This window comes from Argiope bruennichi, chromosome 5 (genome assembly GCF_947563725.1).
Source record: "Argiope bruennichi chromosome 5, qqArgBrue1.1, whole genome shotgun sequence".
NCBI classification, from domain to species: domain Eukaryota; kingdom Metazoa; phylum Arthropoda; class Arachnida; order Araneae; family Araneidae; genus Argiope; species Argiope bruennichi.
In genome coordinates this window covers 62,474,793-62,501,552 of record NC_079155.1, presented here as the reverse complement: position 1 = coordinate 62,501,552, position 26,760 = coordinate 62,474,793, and the positions used below count along the sequence as shown (strand labels likewise).

General features: G+C 24.8%; 1 protein-coding gene across 1 annotated transcript; it reads right to left on the bottom strand.

Moving 5' to 3' along the window:
- Nucleotides 1–4,303: 4,303 nt before the first annotated feature.
- LOC129968158 (cell division cycle 5-like protein) lies at nucleotides 4,304–26,258 on the bottom strand. The gene is made up of 15 exons (XM_056081979.1): nucleotides 26,069–26,258; nucleotides 22,794–22,897; nucleotides 21,265–21,426; nucleotides 19,388–19,518; nucleotides 18,290–18,618; nucleotides 16,718–16,867; nucleotides 15,427–15,588; nucleotides 13,586–13,754; nucleotides 13,162–13,301; nucleotides 11,617–11,797; nucleotides 10,435–10,736; nucleotides 8,716–8,913; nucleotides 7,555–7,638; nucleotides 6,898–7,026; nucleotides 4,304–4,687 (listed from the first exon to the last, which is right to left on the bottom strand). Exons 1-15 carry the CDS (start codon nucleotides 26,111–26,113, stop codon nucleotides 4,562–4,564), a joined length of 2,412 nt encoding a protein of 803 aa, XP_055937954.1. The 5' UTR covers nucleotides 26,114–26,258; the 3' UTR covers nucleotides 4,304–4,561.
- Nucleotides 26,259–26,760: the final 502 nt, after the last annotated feature.

The window sequence follows — 26,760 nt, the reverse complement described above, 5'->3', positions numbered from 1 at the left end:
TTCTGAAAGCACATACCGACAGACAGTCAATTCCTTGTTGGATTTGGCTCAAAATTTTATTGATGTCTACACTATAGATGTTAAATCTGAATAACGATTTTTTTTTCTTCTATCTAGCTATCTTCTTTTGTAATTATTGTGTTAATTTGTGTTCGAACAATCAGACAGACGGATTTTCTCTGATCAGATTTTACTCAAAATTTGATAGAAATCTGTTAATTTGATGTAAAGACCATATACCGAATTTCAACTGTGTAGCTCAAAGCTTTGTTATAGACAGATAGACGGACATTTTCAAAAAATGTGTTTTTCGAACTTGGGGAGGCCTAAAATATGGAGATTCGTCAAAATCTTGAGTTCGAATTTTTTGACGATTACTGTACTTTCTCTATACTACATATAAGCAATAGTCTTATCTTCCAAACAAACTGGAAACAACATCTATTTCTTTTCACGGTTAAAATTTTTATGGCAAATTTAAAATCTGGTAATTAACAATAAATTAAAGATTTAATAAATTTTTAGAATATTTTCATGTAAAATATATAATCATTTTTTGTACAAATGTTTAAAGTCTTATTTTCAAGAGCTCCATTGTAAGGCAAGGAATCCATAGTAAAACATTGCTATGTCATCAGTAAATATAATAAAAATTTACACTCTTTTAAGAAAATAATCATTAAACCACTTAACTTAATATATAAGATAAGAACTAAGGCAATGAATTGTCATACAGTTTGTCAGAAACAATGCCAAATTTATTTTTTAAGAAACTTGAAAAAATACTTATAGTATATATAAAAAGCAATGATACAAATCCTATAACACTTTTTATCCATTTCAAAATATAACTAGTAATACTTGTATGTTCTTAAAAGCTATATTCCTACAATAAGTACAACAGTTCAATGCATGTTCATAAATATTTCAAGTTTCAGCTTGAACTGGTTATGTCAAAAATAAAATATGCATATTGCATCAAATGATTGCTAAAGCTTTATTCTCCTTGTGCTTTTTACCTTAAAAAATTAATACATGCTCATAATTTTTTTAAAAAAATTAGAACAATCATACCTAAGTCTAGATATTAAACTAGCTTATCAAGATTTGGTTTTCAATTAGTATGAATCATTGCCCACAACATACTGTAGCATATACTTTGCCTTGCATAATCTAATAATATATAAATGAACATTCTGCTTACAAAGTATAACATAAGACGAGGATTGCAAATAGTGCATACATGTTTAAATGCTAATAATTTTGCTGACCAACAATACTAGTTTCTTGGTTCTATTAAAGTATTAATATAGAATGCATAATTATTTAAAATTTTATCTTCACCATTTGTTGAAATTGAAAAATATTAATTTTATGAAAATTGAAATTTATACAAAAATGAACTATCTATTTCTAAAGACTATTCAGAATTAAAACATTGTAATACAGTTTTGATTTAAATATTCACAAAATTATCAAACTTAACAGCAGAGAGTCAATGACTTAGAACACTTGCAAAATGACGATATTATCATTGTGAAGTGTGATGCATTGAAAAGTAAAATGAGACTTATTTCCCAAAAGCACTATTAAGAAAAGCAATAAAATAAATAATTTCTAAATACTTTGTAAGAAATAATATTTAATTTCCTTGATTTAAATCTAAAGTACAATAACTACAAAATGAAATAAAACTGAATATCTGTAAATATAAAGCAAAGCAAATGCTTTCGACTATAATATAAAAATACTAAATTGAAATTCGTAACAAAAAAAAAAAAAAAAAATACTGAAAAAAACCTATGAATTAAAAACAGTTTCATTGAATTATCTTGACCTAAAAAAATAGATTTGAAAAATGCTTGTAACTTCCAACTCCAGAGAAAAATCAAACTCTACAGTACATTGTATAGTTCCTCCAAAAAATATCAGAATGCAGTTTGTTAATCAGGGGCTAATGTTTGAGTGTTAACAATAAATTTTTCTGTCATGCTAGAAAATTTATCTCTGCACGATTTGTTAATTAGATTGTTTTCACATTAAAATTCATATATATTTAGTTTTATAATGGCAGTACCCAATATGGGAACAAGTTAAAATCATCCGAATTAAATCGACTCGACTACTTATAAAACTTTGCTCTTTGAAAGAAACAGACAATCAATTATGGTCAGGGAAAATTTAGGGATCTAATTTAATTAAAGGTTGCTGTTTGATGCTCAGGATGCAAAAACTATTTTAACACTTATTAACCACTTATTTCAAGGAATCATTGACTTTTAATAAGTTGACCGGATAAAAAAATTATAGCTGAAATGAAATACAAAATGAACCAGATCTTTGAATATTACTTTTGACTAATAATTGGATATTGATAAAACATTAATGTTTTCAAAATAATTGTAAAAAGCAAAGGAAATGTGAATAACTTGAGTCAGGAAATAGATTCAATTTTGCTAACATTCTAATAAAATCGTTTTAATACTACTGAGTCAATGGTGATTTTCTTCTCATTAGTGAAAGCCTGAAAAACTATACAAATAATTTTACATCCATATTTTGCTCATATCTTTTGGTACACAACTAATAAATAGAAAAAGTAAAGGAAAGAATTAGATGAATGATCAATTTTCTCCATATCTGCATATTAAGACAAAACCCTAGAACCTTTTTATAGTATGTAACTCTTTATCAGACATCAAATCATCTAAAATTTCATATTTAAAGTTTTGAATATGAGAATTTATTGCAATAGAAAAATTTTGAAAGTTACTATTGGAAAATATAAGAATGACAGTAAAACTAGTTTGAAGATAGACTTGAGTTATATACATTTGAATGAGAAAAAAAAAAAAAAAAAACTAAATCAATGGCATGTTTTGCTTGAATTTAAACTTTATATATTGAGCAATAAAAAATGTTCAGATAATTTATTTAAGAACTGTTTCATGGAAAGAAAATGGCTATTATAGTTCGATAGCAAATTAAATTAGGCATTATCTTGAAAAAAATAATATCATTGTACAGCTTGGTGAAACACACTGGTATTAGGTTCAATTTAATGACAACAATGAAAATTATTTTTACCCACCATATAAAAAAAAAAATATTTGCTAAATAGTCTAAAAACCCTTTTTAAATGATAATATTTTCAGAAATTATAGGACAAAAAAAAAGTCATTTCTTTTAATTAAATATTTTTTAAAGAATTAATGAGATACAATTTTCTATTTCATAATGAGATATACATTCATGTCAAATTTAACCATTCAAGTTAATAGTATTCTTAGTAAATTAATAAGATACACAGATATTAATTTTTATTATTAATAGTGATAATTTCCTACATAATAAATGAAGATGCCCTTACATAAAAAACAAAGGATGCATTTTAAAAATGCATCAACAGATTAACTGCTTATTGATATTAAACATATTTAATATAAATATTTCAACTATTTTCATAAAGCTTTATTATTGTATAAAATTCAATTATTAAATAAATTTTAGTTATGGATTATTTCCCCAACTTTTATTGCTTATGTTATGTTTTATAAATAGCTTTTATAAATAGCCTTTAAACACTTCATTACAATATAATTTGTTAAAATAAATCTTTTGGCAAGAAAAATAGATGAATATTTTTCACAAATAAATTAATATTATCTGTTAAAATAATTCATAATGTTAAGGAAAGCCAAGTACATCAGTAAAATGTTTTTAAAAAATAATTTTTAAAAATTTATAATGATTAACCTAATATTTGTAAGTCAAAGCAATTATAGATTTTAAAAAAAAAAAAATGTTTGCAAATATAATGATGGATAAATGTTCCAATCCAACTTTTGACAGTAAAAAGTAGGTGATGGATTTGTATTTCATTTAATGTTTTTGGATGACAGAATATATATATATATATATATATATATATATATATATATATTCTTTCATCCATAAACATTAAATGAAATACAAATCCATAAACATTAAATGAAATACAAATCCATCACCTACTTTTTACTGTCAAAAGTTGGATTGGAACATTTATCCATCATTATATTTGCAAACATTTTTTTTTTTTTTAAATCTATAATTGCTTTGACTTACAAATATTAGGTTAATCATTATAAATTTTTAAAAATTATTTTTTAAAAACATTTTACTGATGTACTTGGCTTTCCTTAACATTATGAATTATTTTAACAGATAATATATATATATATATATATATATATATATATATATATATATATATATATATATATATATTAAGATACACAAAAATGCACATATGTAGTAAACATACTAATGAAAAATGAATTTATTATTTCCAATACTTTTTACAATGGTAATAATGTGGAAACAAGACTTCATTAATTAAGATTTAGATTGATGCCTCTTTTTAAAAATACATGATCCAGAAATAAAAGCATCCACTTACAATTCATGTGAATAAAAATAACAAAAAAGAGGAGATAACTAACTTGTAATTATAACAATAAATTTAAATGCATATTTACAAACATAAAACACCAAAATACTTATTGGTATATTATGAAATTCAGACTTTGCTACAAGCTACTTCAAGTTCACCCTCTAATTTAGTTTTCTTAAACAGCAGTTCTTCATATTTCTTTTGCAACATTCTTTCTCTTTCAACTTGCCTGTTCACATCTTCAGTCAAGGACTGAAACAAAGAGAAAGAAAAAATATTTAGAATTGAATATTTTTGCTTTAAAAATATTTGTAATTTTAAACGAATTTTTAAAATAGCATTTCATATATTAATCCATAAAGATACAACACATAATTTTTTTAAATATACATTTTGATAATTGGAAACATTACATATAGACACTATTATATAATAGAAATAAAAATATATAACAGAAATAAAAATGTACCAGTATTCTAAGTTTTGCAATATGCTAGCACTTTAATAGATTTGCAGTTTTTCAATTAGCTTTTTCAATACTGAAATTCTTAGAATTGTCTATTCATTAAATTCAAGAACAGCTATTGCAATTTGCCCAATTTTTCCAAATAAAATATGTATCCTCAATTCTTACATAGAAAATATAGAAATGATTAATAGTCAATGATTAAGTAGTATCAGCTTTTACAAACAAAACCTTAAAGAATATATGCTTCCAGCAGGGGGGGGGGGGGGAGTACGAAGTTTCTCTTAACTTTGAGAAAGGAACTGCATGTTTCATCATTCTGAAGATCCAAGACCTCTAATCAATACAGGCCAATATTTCATTACATATATATAAGAAAAAATCCAAAATCCAGATAAAAATCTTTCATTCTAAGTTTTCTCATATCATGGTTATAAATTTTAGTTTTCATCAAATTATAAACACACAGTATAAGCAATAACAGATCATCATCATGCAGAATGTTTAGGAAAAAATCCTCACTCATTAACTCCTAATTTCTGACTCAAATAGAATTCAGCATTTTGAAATCAATAAATTGATCGAATTTATTTTTTAAAAGCCTCTGAATTTTCAATTGAATTTACATTCACTAACAGTATGTCTCTTCTTTAATTGCAAGACAAATATCTTAAAGTTTGAAAGGTTGTACTAAACTTACTTTAAAAAAATAATATTTTAGTATTATCATTTTTTTTTAATTTTTATAATCACCATGAATAATTTAAAAGCACAACTTTAATAGATATTTTCTTTTTTAAAAGATACATTTGATGGCTGAGACTCATTTTGAACTTGTTTTGCCTAAGTTAACAGATGATGAGTTAAATTTACTATTCAAAATTTTAAAATCTATAACTTTTATTTACTATTCTGTGTATCAGCAAATTAAGTATGTTCCTAAAACAAAAATCTTTTCAAATAAATCAATGAATTATTTTAATCTGAGTAATGTAGGAGATTAAATAGCATATTATTAATATTTTCTACATTTTGAATTTTCTCTAATAAAATAAAGCATTTTAATGAATTATTATGACAAGCAAAAAATAAAAGAATAACTCCTAATGTCATACATATATTTATGCATAAAATTTCACTATATATATATATATATATATATATATATATATATATATATATATATATATATATATATATATATATATATATATATATATATGCTTGAATTGCTGAATTAAAAAATATATATGCAGAATTAAAATAAAATGTAATTTACGAAATTTTGTTAAAGAATTCCATCTGGATTCATTTGAATTTTTAAAGAGTGTAGATAAATTATTTTTATTCAGAACTGTGCAAAACTAATTAAATCATTTAAATATTATTTTATCAAATTAAAATGAAGACTTGACTGTCAAATAAAGAACATAACTTTAAATAAAGAGGTAAACTTTAATATGGAAATAAAACCAGAAAAAGAAAAAGAAAAAACTGGACAAAGAAACATTTTTTTTGGTTCCTTTCTACTGCATTTCTCACTTAATATTCCTTATAGTCAAAGTGATGACATAACAGTCCAAAAGAAAACCTTCGTAAATTTGAAATCAGTATACAAACAAGATTCCTGTCAGAATCTGGGGCAATGAATGTCATCCTTATGGCAAAGAATAAGAATAAAAGCAAATCATATAACAACACAAAAATAATGAAATTGTGCAAACAAAATAAAGGTAACTTCGATTATATAGCAATAAAAAATAAATGGTTAATTCTCAAGCCTTCAAATTATCATATATAAATATTCTAAATTTTCAAACCTTTAACAATGTAAAGCATAAAGAAGATGGTCTTCTAAATAAAGAAAAAATATTAAATGGCAGGAGGCATTTTAATACATACATCAGCAATCCTATAGTTAGTTTTTTTAATGAACAATATACAATTATAAAGCTAGATCTGAATATATAACTTTAATAATAATAATAAAACGTACTTCAACTCTTTTTGTGATGGCCAAATTTTCAAGTTCTTGTAGAGCTTTAAAAGTATTCAGCTCCAAATGAGTTTGCTCAACTTGTTCAACTAAATCTTGGTGTTGCTTCATTAGAGCTTGATTTCTAGACTAAAATAAATAGAAGTACATTAAGAAAAGAATAATTACCTTAATTTTTTTTTTCTTTTCATAGTTTTTGCCCTTACACTATCCACTCTTTTGAGGGGGGAGGGTAAATAAGCCTAATCTATACTGATTGGTTATAGATATGTTCCAATTGCTAATCCTATTAAGATGCTGTAATTTATTAAAATAATCACCAGCTTCAGTTAAAATTTAGTATGATTTTAACCTAATAATTGTCATTCAATGACAAAAGAAAATTGTAATCATTATATTCACATACACACACAATCAAGTGAAGAGCAGTAAAAAGTTTTAGACAATATTATTGCTCATTCGTAAAAGGGATACATTTCCAGACTCATTCTTAAGAAAAATATGAAAATCATTGAATTATAAAATATTTTTCTCAATTAAACTTTTGACTTTTTTTAAAAATTAATACAAGTTTTAAATTAAGTATAGATTTTATAAAACAAAATTTAAATACAAATTGTAACTCTCATATAAAGTCACACATAAGCATTAACTAACCTGGTATCCTCCAAGCAAAATTCGTAGTTTCTTTTCAATTTTAGCAGCTCTTTTAGCTTCTTTAGTCATCTGGTTTCGGTTTTGCTGTAAAAAAACAGTTTAGAAAATTCAATACATAACCACTAAGTACAGTTTAAGAGCTGAAATTTATATATTCATGTAGATATTGCATAAGAAGCTGATATATAATTTTGAAAATATTTAGATAAAATGTTTAGATTTTTTTTTTTTTTTTTTTTTTTTTTACAAATGTATACTTAAACCTAAAAACTGATCTTTAGAAGAGCATTAAACAAAAATTATTTTACTTTGCATCACATATATCTCTACAAACAAGAATGTGTGTGTGCATTGCTGTTCTATAAGTGAAAGTGATCGACTTAAAGCTAACAAAAAGTTGGCATTTTATACTTTGGTGGGAGCAAATATGCATATCTAACATTTTTTTTTGTTTTTTTGAAATTTTAATTAAAAATTAAGCAAAATTTTCAGATTTTCTCATGATAATTTAAAAAAAAAATATGGCACAAAAACAAATTTTACATTGTGTTAAAATTTAAAAAGTTGTCTTATTAATGATACCAATTTAATACTTGTATGAATTTTTGCTGAATTTCAGCGGTATTTTTCATTTTCCTCCTAGTTTTCAACAAAAAATTGCATTGCTATCTTGAAGTTCCAACTGTTTCATTAAACATAAAATTACATTATTGTGGAGCCCAAGCTATTGCTGAACTGAGCAGTGTGCAGAGTCATGTTGTCCATTGTGGAAGCAGCATCAAGTTGTGTGTGAAGTAGCCAGTCATGTGGTAGTGAGTTGGCAGTTGGATACAGCTAAAGCGAGGAAACAGTGAAGAATTTCAGACTGTAGAGCGAAGCTCTGAAAATTCCCTCTCCTGCTGAATACTGTCTGGCCACTTTGTGTGCTGTGGTCATTGTTACTATCGAATTACGACTTGTGGGATACTGTCAGTTATAGCTGCTGTGTGTTCATCTCGGCTGAAAATATTTATTGTCTTTGGGTTAAATAAATGTTGTTGTTGTTTTTTACTGAGTACTGCTGATTGTTTTCACACCTAACACCCACTACAAATGAACCCGGTGACTTTACGAACTTAGTAGTAGTGAAGTGAAGTAAATCCATAACCATATATACCATACCTCTAATCTTTTCTCCAATGACTCAATTCTATCTTTTTTGCTGGCCAGATTGGCTCTGGTATATCTGTTCTGAGAGGGTAAAAATAAAACTTGAGCCAAACATTCTTCCCACACTTGAGTATAAGCTTCTAAGCTAAGATCACCATGACCCATACCTTTCTTCACAACTTCCATTTCATCTTTAAGCAAATGTGTTGCCTAAAAGAAAAAAAAACAAATAAAATATAAAAATTTATAAAATGAAAATATAATGCTCCATAATATACAAAGCAAAGTATATTTAAACTATAAATGACTTATCCAAAGCTATCAACAAGCAATTTCCTTTTAACTTAATTTCATTAATAGGGGCAACTATCAAAAAATTTACAAAGAAAAAAAACTTATTACTCTCTTGGGAACATTCATGCATCACACAGTTTACCTAGACAAAGATTACAAGTTACTTTTTATTCAAATTAGCATATGGTTTAACAAATTCCTTTTTGTTTATTCGAATGTAAATTAATGTCACTTACAAAAGAAGAAACAATTCTAGTATTATAATTTACTACATTTGTTACATAATGTCTTGCAATAAAAATAAAATATATATGTTTTAAATAAAATATGTATGTATATAAATTTGAAAAATTGAAGTAAATTTTATGAAAATACAACTGAAAATGATAAAACAATTTAAAAAATGCAGAGAAAATAAATAGAAATTAGATAACGATAATGTTAGTTAGTTAGTTTGGTTTTTCTAAGCAGAAGAGCCAGACTTGGCAATGCTGCACCAGATAATGATATAATAGCAAGAAACACAGCAAATTTATACAATTGTCTAATAAAATAATATCACAATAATGAATTTGAAAAAGGGGATACAAAGGATAAAAAATATTTTTTTTGAATTACAATATTAATAAGCAGAATCATAATAGTACTTTGCTTCATGCCACATCTTAACACATTAAAAACCGCTTACGAGTTTTCTCATGTTTCACATCCCATCTGTTGTTATAGCTTCATAAATAACAAAGTTATTTAAAAAAAAAAAGGGTTAAATCCAGCTTTCTGGCAAAGCAATAACCCACTCAACCATGTGCTCTTTCCTCTCACTTTAAGAAACTCCTTTGTCAATGTATTTTCCACATCTTCATTCTTTTCATATTACTTTTGAGTCAAAATGTTATTCTTCCACACTGCAGATTCAATATCACTGCCACTTATCACCAATGGTTAGGAAATGTTCAGCATACTCATAGGCCCTCACTGACTTAATTTGGAAAGTTACTAAGACTCTTTGAGAAGATTGCATTTTTAAATCCATCACTCGATGTTTGCTTGTCAGAAAACAGGCCATGTCCTTTGATGACAGCTGACAGCCCAAGAAGTAGAAGGTAGAGTATTGCAGAAAAGATAGGAAAAGGATATTTTAAATAAATTTAATGATCAATAGAAAACCAAGTCTTGTAATCTTTGACTTTCCATCTACCTTGAAATCACTGCAAGCACTTTTTTTTTTATGTACTTAAGATACAGGATATCCCTTCCCTGTTATTTTGACCAAGACAACCTACTAACTGCTACATACCTGATCACTATGAACAAAGATTATTGTAATTTAAAAACATTTTTACTCAACATTAAAAGAGTGATAAAATCAAAACTATAGAATATTCTCCAAAATAAAAAGACTAATATAGGTTAATAGAAAAAAATATTTTCAATTACCTCTTGAATATCTTCTTCACCAAATTCAACATATGGATGCCTCTCAAGATAAGCAGTATGATGGGCAACATTAGAACGTGGCTGTTGGGGTTTTTTACCAGAGCCAGGTATCTGAGAAGGATGTTTTAAAGCATCATGGTGCAACATCACTAACATCTCCTGCTTAATAAGTTCTTCTGCTTTTTGAAGTTCAGTTAAAGGAGGATCACAATGAGAAGGTCTCAATATATTAGAATTGACATCAGATGGTCGTGGAAGATCTCTTTGTACAGCAGTTGACTGTTTTTTCCTTTCTGCTTCCACTATAAATAAACCAAAGAGAAAATTAAATTCTAAACAACAGTTAAATCTTTGTAATGTCTTAAACAAACATTAATAAAAAAAATAATTGGCAAAAATTATTAGTTAAGAAGAAATGAAGACATATGGTTAAAAAATACAATTTTTATAGCAACAGTTTTATGTTTTTAATCAATAATTCAGAATCAAAGTACATAGAAAGCTTTCATTGTTTTCTCAGATATATATTTATTTGAAAAATTTTTAATTCAATATTCAATTTTTATAGAAATACTTTTAATAAGATTGAAATTTCCAAGTAATATATCTACCACCATTGCATCCATGGAATGGGCAATGGCAGCTATTAGCAGGTAACTATTGCAATTTTCAAAGCTAGAATATGCTTTAAATGTTATTCTTTTCTTAAATTTTTTTTTTATTTAAGATCATTTGTGCAAAAAAATGTGTTCTGTCAAAAATTATTATTATTATTTTAATTTTAAAAAAGGAAAAAAACATTTTAATCCTCTTTTCAAAGAACACTTTTTACAAAACATAATTTATTTCATGAGTCTACAAAGAAAAGGATATTTTATTTACAATTTAAAAATTGAGAATCTTTTGAGAAAAAAGAACAAGAATCATTTTTATTTTTTAAGATTAAAAAAAGTTTAATACTTTTAGTAAAAGTTATCCTGGCTATTCATTATACAAAAGTGAATTTTCATATTTTTTTCTATTTTAAAATTAGTTAAAATATTATTCCAATGAATTTCTCATATTATCTAAGCAGAATAATAGAGAATACATCTCATGGTCCAATAAATAAATCATTTATGACTGGACATCTTCTTTTCAAAAATATGCTTTTTTTGAAGATTAAAATCTTATCTAACATACTCAATGCTTTTTGTTCCAATTGCTTTTGATGATCAACATCAGCTTGGTCCATAACCACAGGTGCTTCAGCTTGTTCTTTTTCACCTGGTGGTTGTTCATCTTCTGGAACAACAATCTCATAGTCATTTCTGGGAGCAGGAAGCGAAGATAAAGCTTCTTTCAACATATTTCTGCTTTCAGCCTTTGAAAAGTTAAAGAAAACATAAGTTTACATTTTTCTTAAAAATATCTAATATCCTGAGAACATTATTTAACTTCCAATAATGTGAATTTCATGCATCTTCTAAAGGGACATACTTTTTACAACATAAAAATTTGCTAACATAATTACATAAAATTTATTCATTGTAATTATTCATTTTTAAAACCGAACTTCACAAATGTTCTAAAAGTTTTTAATAAAATATCATTAAAAATTATATTAAAAAAACATTTATCTCTAAACACACTTAAAATGAAAAGCCTGTCTTCTCAGCAAGCTTATAAGCATAGCAGCAATATATTGTATGTGTGTGTGTGAAACATAATTTTGCAGATGCATGGCTGAAAGAAGATAAATTTATAGTTAAATTCAATTTATATTTCAATGGTAAGCATGATTTGTACAAAGGGATCACTCCTATGAACAAATTATTGTTAAAATTATTCATGACCCCTAAGGATTCCGAATACATAACCAGAAGTGAGAGAAGCTTTTCTGATAGTGATTTTACTCAGTGATTCTAATAGGAATTAGGAAAGGGAATCATAGGTATCTTTGAAATTATGTCATAAGCATTATGAATTTTATCCCTTCACTCAGAGTATGGAAAGTTCAAACGCGACAATTCTGTAGAGTGCATGTTAGAAATAATTAAATAAAAAAGTAGGATTTGGATCAAGAAATATAAAAAGAAACAAAAGAAAATTTTAGAATATGTAACATGGAGTAATTAAAGCTAAAAAGTGGGAATTAATTAGAATTTAAATTAAAATAAGGTTGTGTGTATATATATGAATTCATTTAGTCTGTTATTTCACTTATATCACTGAATAGCTTAAATTAGCAGTCCATGAAATATGAATAAAAGATCATGATGCACTAAATGTATCCTTTAAAAAATATATATATATATATAAATTATCCATCTTCAAATAATCTAAATTTAACTTAATAGCATGATTAAATGCCCAAGAAATTTTTAATTAATTTATATTTAATTAAAATTGTGTATTCTAAAGAGCCAAAACTAACTAGTACAAAATTGCAATTAAATTCTTAAATGCATTCTGAGAGTCCTTAAATTAAATATCCTAGGCAATGCATTCATGAACTAAAAATGAAAATACATATTATAGAGAAAGAATAAAAATTTTATAAAAAAGGGAAAAAAATTATTTTACATTTATCCAAATAAAATTTAATTAACACACCATTGGTAGTAAAGTTCTGTTCAAGCACCAAGTATATATAATTTAAAATAACTTCTATTTATACATTACAACAGAATTAAGATAAAGATAATAAAAAGCAGCAAAGTTGAATCTTTATTAATAATAAATTACCTTGTAATTTTGTGCTGATAGAACATCCTCAAATCCAAGATGATCTTCCGGATTAATATTTAATTTGTCTCTCAAAGGCGTGGTACCAGGTGTCATTTCTCTGGAAGATTTCAAGCCAGGAGTTCGACCAGGAGTTACACCTAAAAGAAAAAGACACCTTTATTTAAGAACTAACAGTGCGCTTTTAAGTTACACAGCAAAAATTTAATTAAAAACCTTAATTTAAAAATTTTTGTAAGAAAAAAAATTAGAAAATCTAAATTAAAAATGACAATTTAAAAGTTTTGAATGCAAAAAAGTAACAGCTATTTTATTTTTTAAAATTTCATGGGAATATTAAATATTTCCCATAAATAAATACTGAAATGATAATGCTGAAATTTACAAAATCAGTATTCAAAATTTACAAATTCATATGACCTACCTGAACCATGCACTGATGCTCGAAATGGAGTAGTTATTAAGTTGTTTGGAGTTGCAACAACTTCCTTTCTAGGTGTTATTCCACTGAAATCTGATTCATGAAGAGGAGTATTAAGTCCTCCTTTTAAAGGTGTATCTACATTTGTCAAAGCAATGAGATTTTGCGCTTCCTGTAACAAGACATAAAAATATCAGGATTGTAAATATACCAGGGAAAAAATATATTACAAAATGCTAATAAATGGGAAGCAAATCAAAACTTCATTAATTTTTTCAACAATGAAATATAGAATCAACTTTTAACTGTCAAAATAAACTAAAGATTTCCATGTTCTTCCAGTATTGATAAAAAAAAGGAATACATAAGCAATGTGTCATATTATTTTTGAAAGTTTAATCATCCGATAAATTTTTCAATATGATGCTGACTCTCACAAATAAATTGCAAATTTTCACTGTCTAAAGAAAATCTCAAATATTTTTTTTCAAATTAATATATTTTTACAATAAGAACAATTATTTTATCAAGCTTGTTATCTTCTTTAAGAAATTCTTTAAATTTTTAAAACTGACTTTTATATGAACAGTCGATAAACAAGAACAACAAAATGCAAATTTAAAAATATATTTATGCAATTCTTATTCTTGACACATCAAGAACAAACAAGAAAAATTTTAATCATCAAAAAATCTTTTAATCTTTTGGTGACAGGGCTCCACAATTTAAGATGTTCACTTGGATCAGACTGAAAATGAAAAGAATCCATCCCACAGTTTTTGCATTGCCAAACTCAAAAAAAAAAAAAAAAAAAAAAAAACCTGTTCTACACACACAAAAAAAAGTCCTAATGTCATAAGTTGTGATACCATTATAAATATTAGTTACTTTCATACATATTAAAATTAGTAAAATTAAAATTGTTTACCTTTTATTTACATTAAAAAAATATTTTTAAAAATTAATTTACCTTGAGAATTAATTTTTCAAAAACCATTCAAATTATTCAGAAGTTTCAACAGAAAAATGCATTAATAAATTTTAAAATTAATAAAAAATATAAAATAAACTATTTATAAAAAAATAATGAAAATAAAAAAGGAATCTGAATATAGTAAATCTCAAAGCACAGAGAAATACAAAGTCCTACATTGCATGATAAACAAGCATGAAATTGCTTTTTTCTTTACTTAGTACAGTTTGTGAACAAACAATGCATCTTCTTTGGTGTTTTTCACACTTTTAAATAGGGTTTTCTTGTCAAAATAAACTTAAAGTCAAAACTAACAATTAAAAAGGGAAGTATACAAAATATATCTGAAAGCAGTGGTAAAATCTTAATAGAACTGATGATAAAAATTCTAAAAAATCTTACATTCTGATTTAAAAAAATAATAAAAAATATTTGGAGAGATATTAGAAACAAGAATGTAATGGAAAGCTAAAGAGCCAAGCTGTGTTTGATTATATTGTGTTTTTCCTTCTCCTCACCCCCTTTTTAAAGAATTTGATACTAGTAATTTGAATACGTTTTATTTGTTCTTTACATACTTTATTTTCTCTTAACCCCAGGAATTTTTTGAAATAAGGAATTAAAATCAGTATTCATATATTTCCGAATTTAAGTATTATAATAAAAAAAGTATGCATTGTTCTTACAAAATTTTATTAAATTATTTTGTCTTTTAAAAATGCAAATAACAAACAAACACAAACACACACACTGATAAAATAAACCAAATACTTAAAAACTTCAGAACACACATCAAAATTTTAATATAATAGAATGATATAAAGTTAAAAACATTAAAAAAAATATACAATGTTTTAAAAATGAAGATTACCATAAGAATAGAATCCCTGCTCAAAGCTGGTGTGCGAGGGGTTCGTGCATTTAATCCAGCAGGAGTTAAAGTATAATCTGGCAACAAAGTTTCCGATACTTTACTACCAGATTCTTCAGCAGCTTCCCTGGCAGTTTCACTGGCTTTTCCCAATTTCACAACCTACAATAAATATTTTTGGGTACTTTTAACAATCCATAGATAGCTGAAATTTTCATATAAAAGGTTTTTAACAAATTTTTAATTTGTACAAGTTTTAAGTATGTATAAGTAAGTTAAGAAACAAGAAATTGAAAAAAGTACTTTCTTTAAATATTGCATAATATATTTGTTTTAAAAGAGAATCCTTTACTAACATGCTTTGAGGAAAATTAATTAGGTAATAAATATAAGAATTAAGATAAAACAGATAGAACTGGGTCAAAATTCACAACTATTATTAATTTCAGTATAAAAAAAACTGATACTACAGATTAATTACTGAATGAATAAAAATAAGATTATACATAGTTGAGGTTAAAATTTAAAAACTTAACATTTCATTACCATAATTTTTGTTTTTAAAGATGACTGTTAGGAAAAAAAATAAGAAGATATATATATATATATATTTCTTATAAAATGTATAAAGTACAGACAAAAATTAAGTATAAAGTAAAATCATATTAAATAAAAATATATATGCAGTAGGTATTGAAGATATTAATTATTTAATTGCATAGTCAAAAAGTTCCATAACAACATTTTAAAATTAATTCTATATATAACAGTTTAAAATATTTTTAAATGCATTGAAATTTAGATACATTCAAGATGAAGATATAAAACATTTGAAAAATTAATTACATTGTTTGTTTTTATTTTAGTAAAATAACTTATCATAAAAATGAAAATATTTTTCAGCAAGAGCTTATACACTAATTTCTCTCTCCTTTACACTTTTATTATCTTTATATTTGTAGAGGGGGATTATAAAATGGAAGGAATTTAATCTAACCATAAAATAATATGTAATATATAATGTTTCCTATTCTTATATTGCAATTCAACTTATTTTAATAAATGTCAGGAGGGGAAGTTTTTTTATTGTATTTAAAATAAAGAAAAAAATATTAAAAATGATGACAAAGTTAATGAACATTATATTAAAAAAATTATACATTTTTGAAATTCAAGGGAAAAATTCAATGTGGCTTTAATAGAATCTCAGCATTTTAATTCATAAATAAATATTTTATATAAAATAATAAAAAAATATACATAATTTTTAACAGTTAAACATTTTACTTACTTGTTCTAACTCAGCATCTGAAATTTGAGGTTCTGGTAATACTAATTTGCTCCTTTTCTTTGCAGGTTCAAAATTTCCAGCCAACATGGCTGATGGTATATCATTCTCTTTTCGATTTTTTAATTTCTGCTTATCTTTCTTCCTTTCTCTCTAAAATTAAAAAAAAAAAAAAATGAAGCGTAATGTTTTCAAAATATGGCTAATATTCATCAAATGTTCATCATTACCTTAACTAAATTCTGAAATATATGAGAGAACAGAATATATGTTTCAGGCCATTCAATATCCCAATATCATGCGAAGGAAGACAATTTATTTTGATATATTTCAGCTAACTTGGACACATATAAATTCATTCCATGTCATAGAGTTGGCCAATTTTAAAGATAAACACTTTTGATTCTAAATATAATTTTTCTCTCTCTAATTCTATGACAAATTTAAATCTCAGTGTATTCACAATAATTTCAAAAAGAAAAAAAAGAAAAGTTGAGAACTATGTTTTTTTGTGTGGCTTTAATATTACCTTATATTCTAACTGAATGAGATTTATTTTCAGTTATAATAATATCTGAATCATCAATTTACTTTTAAAACTTTAATTATAAGAAGAACCAATATGGAAAGTAATGTAATGCTACATAGCTTTTTGATATTTTAAAAAGAATTGAATTATTGAACCCATGTAATTGCAGCAGACCGATATACATATAAAAATGCAGTATATGGAATGGGGAAAATCAGAAAGATCAGACAATATATCATTTGGTAAACTTGTTTTGTCTGCAGAATAGACAATTAAAATCTTTCATTTCCTGAAGTTCAATTATTTTACAACCACATGTGGTCATTTCGGGAGGTTATAAGTCTAAAACTGTTTGAGCATAAAACCTTAATTTATGAAAAATTGCTCTTACTCTATTCAAGATAAAATTAAAATATTTAACATCTCAGTATGTATAAAATATTAACATAAATCAGTATGTATAATATATTTAATACCATTTTCCATTCCTAAACATACATTCAATGTATACTATCTTGAAAATATGTCAACTAAAAAATACAGCATTTTTCATACCCAAAGTATTAAAATATATATTAATACTAAGAGCTGGAACTGAGCCATTCAAGTTCTTAATGAACAAAATATTTTGGAAATGCAAAACAATAAAATTTATTCAAACTAATATTCTCATTTTAACTAAAAAATAAAATTACAGACAATCAGAATTTTTTTAATTATACACATAAAAATGCATTTATTTTTGTATCCATTTAGCTATAATACTAAATATGCTTTTATATGCTTATTATGTGATGTTCATACAATGTAACAGTTGAATTTAATATGGGATAATTAAAGTTTTTGTTCAAATTTTGCTGAAGCAAAAGAAAGCATTAAATAAGTATTTCATCAAAATTAATATAAAATTGAAAATATTTCCATACCAAGCAATAATTGATCAGCAAGTTCAAAATAAAAAATAAATATTTCAATCAATCAAAGAAAGTAAAGAATTTCATATGAACATTTTTTTATTTATTTCACATGAAAAATGAAAAAAGTACCTCTTCTCTTTCACTTCTCAATTCGCCATCTAGTTGCTGTTGCCTTAAACGTTTGTAATCAGGTTGCATTGGATCATAAGTTTCCTCTGATGTATCATATAATCCAGGTACTGGTTTCTTTTCAAAGGGTATTTCAGCATTATAATCTATTGTTCTTTTTTTCCTCTTTCTGGCCTCCAACTGAATACCTGCCATTCTCAGCTCTCTTCTCTTCTGAAGAGCTGCAAGACGCCTGGCTTCTTCCAGTTGCTTTTCACGAGCCTTTCTTTTTGCTTTCTTGCCTTGAGTATTAGCAAGCCTAGCACGTGCTTCAGACAACATCTCCATTTCTATTATAAGAAAATGAGAATCAGTCAAAACATTTAATCCACATAAAGACATCTTCAATGAATTACATTAAAAACAGAGTAATGAAAAAAAAAAAATCTTAAGACTTTTTAAAGAAAATGGAAATATATCAGGAGTAAATTTTTTAAGACAAAATCTGCTTTTAATTAAATTCAAATATGCATGGAACTGTTTCAATTCTTTATTAATTCAAAATATTACTAATCTTAATCATCTTTATATATTAATAAATTTTTAAAATTTCTTTGAAGATATTTGTTTCTAAATTAATATTTTATGCATTTTATGGGAAAAGATAGGATATTTTGGATGAAGCAAGAGAGATATATATATATATACACACACACATAAGAATTAGCCTGGAAAAATCACAATTATAAAAAAATTCAGTTATAGTTTAGTAAATGCACGCTAAAATGAATTGAAAAAGGCAAATATATTCTTAAATAAAGGGAAAATATTTGCATTGTAACATTTATAAAAATCAATTTACGCAGCAAAATCTTTTAGAAATGAAAACAAAATTCTTGTAATTTATATAATTACCAAATCCAATTTTAAAGTGAAAACAATTTATCAGAAAATAGTAAGAATATCTTAAAAATAAAAATGTTGAATAAATTTTTTTTTTTTTTTTTTGATAAAAGATAATAGTGATTACTATATAAAAAAATCTTAAAATAGAAAATTAATTCATGATATAGTAACTTTAAATTGACTTCAGATTGAAAACTACCAAAAACAGTTTACCATCTTCATCCATATCTTGAGGATCTGGCCGAGCAGGTTTGGTCTCTGGATTAGGATCAATCTCACCAGGTTTCAATTTTCGAGGATCATCAGCCATATCACCATCTTCTTCTTTTCTTTGAGCTTGATCTCTAAAATAGGCAAAATGTTTTATATAAAGCTGACAGAAGCAAAGAAAAAAATATTGTCTTTTGTTTTCTTTTTATTATAGCCATTCTATAAAATAAAACAATAACTCAAATAAAAAATAAAATTTCTTTATAATACTATAAACAATTTCTAATGTGTTACAAGTATTTCTCTCAATATTTGCTAGCAAATTGAAACTGGAAAAAAAAAAAGTATAAAAATACTTAATCTTTACAAGCAGATAAAATACAGGATGAACCATCATTGCTTATAAAAAATAAAGTCTTAGTTATCAAATGAATTAATAAAAATATCAGATAATAAGGAAAGAAAGAAACAATGTAAAATAACTAAAACAACCATGCATACTGCATTTCAAGATAAAAACAAAGAATATATATAACAAGCAACTAATAGTCTAAACCTATCCTATTAAAAAAAAAAAAAAAAAAAAAAAGCTAAAGTATTTAATGAAGATAAAATTGTAAAGTTTTAAAAAAGGTTTGTGAAACTAAATTGCTCTTTGTTGATCAATTTTCAGGCTACAATATAATTTCATTTCATGAAAAGCATCTGTTCTATGCTTGCCATTTTTTCTTGTTCAATGAATTTCATGTTTCAATGCTCTTCAGTAGCATTTAATCCAGTTCAAGGATGAGTTTAATAATACTAATCTTATTACTGTTTTCCAAACTCAAGTCTGGCATAGTTTACAAACCAGACTATTTCATCGTATGTCATTTCACTTTGTTTATCAAAATTAATTCCAGAAAAAAAAAGTAAGAAAAATATTATCTCATTGATCTACTCATCTTGAAGCCACTAGCAAATCTTATAACAAACTGATCACATCATCTTGTTATCTAACAAATTGACACACACACACACCACTAACAAAAGGAAAACCACTAGTTTATTTTTCAGAATTAAAAACCAATATTTAAAAAAAAAATAATGCATATTTAAGGTTTATTGATTTATTAATACTATCACCAAAAACAATTAATTCTTTATAATTTTTTTTAATAATTCAGAAAAATACAAAAATATGCTTAAAATTTAATTAAATTTTAATTTATAAATTAATTTATCATTTTAATTTAAAGTTTAACTCAATATTTCCCTAAAAATAGGTGATAATCAATAATCAGAATGTAAAAATATTACAGTAATGAGAATTAAATTATCAATAACAATTTGCCATATTACTTGTAAATTTTATTTCATTGTTTAACATAATTTACAATGAAACAAGTATATTTTTATAATATAAATATATTCCTCCTATCGCTGTAAATAGCAGTTTTTCTCAGTAGTCTTTTAATATTTATGTAGCATCCTTTAATATTCAGAAATACAGTAAAAATTTGCTTATAGCTTTAAACATAAAATTCTTAAATTTTAGATAAAATTCATGAAAATCATAATTTTTATTACAAATAATATGGATCAGAGTAATGGCAATGTCATTATTTAACCAGTATTAGTTGCAATTAGTATTCACTGAATGATTTGAATAATTAAATACTTGACCAAAAAACTATATAACAGTTTAGATTTATAAAATACCTTTGAATGATTTTAACAAAATGAAAAATGTAGTGCATTAATAAACATTCTAATACTGAAACTAGTATAAAATGAATACTAAGCAAATTTTTCATTTTATTTACACATGGAATAATTTCAGGAAAAAAAGAAAAAAAAAAAAAAAAAAAAAAAAAGATTATTAAAGTAACTGAACATACAGCAAATATTCATAATGTTCTAAACACTGTGCAGCTGTCCTCCCTATAATGGGAGCAATAGTTCTCCATTGAGTAGGCATCAGCTTAGCTAAATGTAATAATTTTTCTTCTTCATCTCTGGTCCATTCTGTTTTCTTTATATTTGGATCCAACCATTCATACCTGAAATGCAAAAAGAAAATTGCGTATTATACGAAATTTATAAAATATATTTCCTTTATAAAAAGATAAATTGAAAGTTGTCATGTTATAAAACTCTACTTGGTGGGCCAACATTAAATAAAAATGTATGTATTTAGTATAATTCTTTTTAGAATTTACCAAATTTCAAAAACATATTCTTGGAATTTTATATTTTATTGCACTTTAAAATAATAGACTACCAATTACTTAAAATTAAGCCATTAAGCATTAAGAATAAGGCAAGTATAGGAGGGATTCTGTTTTACTATTAGCTTAATTAAGTTGTATACAACTTTAGAAAGCTTATTTCTTATCCACAGAAAGTGGATAAATACTTCTAAGATGCAAGAAAATATTAAATTAATTTTTTCTTTATTAAAAATTTTTATTAGAAAGACTTCTTTTAAATATGTAAAGGAGTTAACAGGTGGTTGACACAAAGATGAAACTACCAAGTTTCAATTGAGGTAAAGCAGCAATCTGAGGAGTTTGTTTACATAAACAAATAGTAAAACAGAACTCCTTTCATTCTTATCTTATTATTAATGGTAAAAAGCAAACATAATGATACATCAAGCTGTATTACTCTACTTAAAAAAGAATTAAAAATATTTTTCAAAGGTTGCAAATAAAGATATCAAAACATCTCTGTTCTAACAACTGCATTAAAAATAAGTATATTTAATTTAATGTTTTTACTAATTATTTATTAATACTTAAACAACTTATTACTTTTCAGATATTACATATACAATTACAACAAATTTTTCTGACACATATGGAGTAGTGAATTCCTTCAAAAACACAACTTAAAAGGGCTTGTTATAGAGCATGTTTTAAGAAAACTAGAGTACTAGTGCTCCTAGATTAGTGTAACGTATTAAACAGATTGCAAAAGTATAATTTTACAGAATTTAAATAATGTTATAAAAATTGATAATAAAATGGATTGAATTTTTGTTAGAACAAAAAAGAAATTAAAACCAAATTAGAACAATTATTTTCCCCCCAAATAAGAGAGAGCAAGATAAAAAATATTTTGTGTTATTTTTCTAATGTAATTCTCCCCCTTTCCCCTTCCCTTTTTTTTAAAGAAAAAGACGGGGATTTATCAGTTTATCTGACAAAGAGTTCAAATCATGAACAATGTTCTTCTTAGTTAATATTTTAAAAAATAAATATCTTTTAAAATAATAACTTTTATATTAGTTTATTCAAATTAAAGAATAAAAAATTAATTCAACTTTAATTTAACTAATTTTAAATTAATAACTTTTGACTTTTCAATTGAAATTTTTAATGAAAATTTTTGAAGTATCACATAAAATGGATTAAATTTTTACTACCATCTAGCTTTACACTGTTTTGCAGATTTCCTATGAAGTAAGGAGGCAATTCGTGACCACTGATTTTTGCCATATTTCATCACAGCAGCTTTCAAAATTTCATCCTGTAACAGATATAAGACAATTATGCATACATACATTTATAAATGGAAAATAATCATCTAGAAAACTATTCCTCCTATGAGAATGTCATGGTTTATAAACTATCTTGTTCCTTACATTTATCACTTCAGTTTATTTTACTTGATGTCAAATATTTTTGTATTTTATAAATGAAGTTACATATGAATATTAAATTATTTTGAACTTCTTTATATAAACATGCATGAAAAAGTTTAAATGTTCTACGATGACATTTCTTTTCAAAAGGAAAACAATGAAAAAAATTCTTCAAATACATTTTCTAAACATATACGTCAAAATAAATATAAAAATAAAATATATTTCTTGACAGCAAACCACTAGGAAACAAAAAGCGAAAAAATTTATATGACAATAACTTGATAGTTAATCTTTAAAATATTTTTAAAAAAATTCTAAATTAATATTAATGAATAAAAAGTTTATGGTAGTCAAATAATTTGCAGGCATTTCTAATACTGTTAAAGAAATATTTTTAAAAGAAAATTGAGAAAGTTTATCACAAATAAAGCAAAATATATATATATATATTTTCTCCACTAAAATATTTTCTACTATTCAAATAAATAAAAAAAACAATAAATAAGTACATTTTTCTTTAAAAGGAAGCATGCATATATATATATATATATATATATATATATATATATATATATATATATATATATATATATATATATATATATAAACCATAAATATTAGATGCATTAAGCATAAGCAAATACTAGAGTTTATATAAAAACCAATATTTTGAAAAACCAGTTTTCAAATTCAATATTTCAAAAAAAAAAAAAAAAATGGTTTAAAGCATTTTATGAATTTTTGTCAAAAAAAAAATAGAATTGGCAAAAATATTTAATTTAATTTACATAAAATAACAAAACATGAAATCAATGTCAAAGACAAAATATGTATAAAAAAATTAAGAATTACATATATATATTACTTACATAAAATAACGAAGTCAAACAAAATTTCAAATAATATTTATATTATTTTCACTAATTTTAATTTCTCCTAAGAAGGATTTTAAAAAAACATAAAATATACACTGAATGGTGGCTGATTCTTGTTCTTATTTTGGATACAATATTGTCTGACAATGAAACTACTTGTTCACTAGCTACTGAGCTAGGTTTTATAGTTTTCATGGCATCAAATAACAAATCTAAGTTTTTTGTTCTTCTATTCGTTCACTCAAATGATGAAAATTCAGCTTTCAGTGTCTTTGGACTTTTAAATTTTTCTTCAGGGTCTTCAAGAAACTTTTGAATTGATTTTTCTATGGCTTCTTTTAAAAAAGCATTACTCTGATGAGAAGTTTCTTCAGTTTGCTTTTCATCAGAATTGGTTTCCACAAAAGAATTCGGAGATATTCTAGACATTATCTTTCCAGATAAATCAATAATTTCGGTTTTTGAAGTTAAAGAAAGTACACTAGATTTCTTCGCTGAACTAGAAATGTGCAAATACAGCAAAAAAGTTGCTAATTCTTCTTCTTTCTTGAATTCGTTCTTTTAAAGCATACAATAATTTCAAACTTATTTCAATGCTTAAATTTTTTAGTTTATTTAACAGAAATTCAGATATACTTTTTCTTGTTAATAAATTGGTATCTCGTTGCCTAAGCCTTCAGCTGCTAGATAATTCGGTCGCAACCGATAAAGTTCAAAATATTTTTTTGTTTTTTTGAAGAAGGAGAATATCCAGGTGTTCAGAAAACCAGTTTAATTTAAAAACTGGTTTTCAAATGTGACAAATTTACTTTTAAAAACCAGTTTTTTTAAACCGGTCAAACCCTAGTAAATACTTTAAAGTAGATTTAAATTAAAGTAACATTAAATGGGATTTTTTTAGCAAATATTTATAGATGCTGATAATTTATTGACATTAAGAAAATATCTAATTAAATCTCAATAGATTTGGGAGGGGATAGCACCATTACAAAATTATTATCAATAATTTTTAAATCATTTCAATAAGTTTTTACATAGTCATATAAATCATCAAATTTGATCAGGAGTATAACAAGGGTAAATAATATGTATATAATTAATACTAAGCAATGAAAAGAGTGAAGCTAAGTTATAAAAGTTATTTATTAAAACTTTTGTTGCTCCAAATTAAAAAAAGAATTTATAATTTTATCTTTTTTTATCTAAAAATATCACAAATATGAAAGAAAAAAAGCATCTAGAAAGAGAAAAATAAATAATAACATATTGCAATCAGAAGAAATAGTAATAAAAGAAAATGAAAGTTTTCAGGATGTAACAGCACTAATAAAGATTTCAAAATTAACTCTTGTTTGGCATGTTCAAAACCATAAATTATTGAATGAAAAGAATATTAAAATACACTACTTATCAATTTTAAATCCTCAAACTTTGTCCCATTGTTATTTCATATGTGTCCCATACCTCTCTCTCTCATATAACGGAGGTATAGGACCAAATTGTTGTAATTTTTGACTATACAAATAAAGGCTAGTTGTTTGCATTTGCTATTATTGTATTTTTTAAAAAAATAAATTAAAGAACATACTTTTAAACTTTTTTATAAACTGCACTTTTGGTAAGTATGCACCAATAAAGAAAAAAAAATTGCGAAATTTGTAACACTTCTCATAATTCACCCTTATATAAATAAATGTCCAATGATAAAATCATTTTTTATTATTCTTTAAAAATGCAGATTTCGGGACTATAATGAGGTTATTCGGAAGAAAAGCAACTGAAGATTTAGAAGCAAGAGAATAGTAGATGAATTCCTGTAATAAAAATTATATTAAAGAAAAACAAATTATGTTTTCACAGAAATGGCGCTAAAAATTTATAATGTGTACTCCATTAGATAGAACTACACAAATTTTATAAATTCTAATGGCTTACAATTGTCAGTTACTGACTTTTTTTTTTCCGCGTGAGAAACAGTTTTTAAATTACAAGAATGATATTTTTCATCGTTTTTTTGTAAACACTGAAATAATACTTTAGGAAATTTGTTCGAAACACGTATCGATGAAATAAACTAAAAAAATACAATCCATCCTCATTTAATATAAAATTCAATATAACAAACACTTTCAAAGATGTTCGGATAAGTTTAGGTAGGATCGCATAAAAATTTTTTACCTCAGTGTTCCTCCAAACGCCTCCTTTAATCATTATACGAGGCATTTTGATGAGTATGAATAATTAGAAACAATAAATCAGAAACAATTATAAAGAAATATAACGATTATAAAACATATATAATTTAGCTAGATCAAGCTTTCATGTTGAGTTGAGACATGCAATTTCGCTTCTTCCAATACAATCTTCATTTTTTCTTCTTTTCATTTGATTTCACTGTTGAAAATTCGATTAAATATTTCAAAGCTGGTTTTACCTCAAGTTATTCTCAGAATTTCTTAGTAATCTGAAAAAAGAAAATATGATTTTTAAATCATAGCATTGTTCTTAAAAAAATAACAGTTTCGAAAATTGTTTTAATTTGTACTATGACAGACCATTTACATTGTATTAAAATAGAAAGAAAAAAATCATGGGCATATTTATATTAATAATATATAATTAACCTCGATTTGTATAAAAGATTTTGATTCTTTTTATTATTATAAGAAGTGGAGAGCGTTTTTGAATTGTAAGAATGGAAGAATTCCATTATCTCTAAAAAAAGTACTCTCAGACAAAACTCATGTTTTTGAAGATTCGTATTTGTGACATTTTTATCTCTAAAAAGCATTGAATTAGTTTTTTTTTTATTTAAAAACTAATCGAAGGCATTATTGTTCATGTGTGGACATTTCGTGATGTCTGAATTT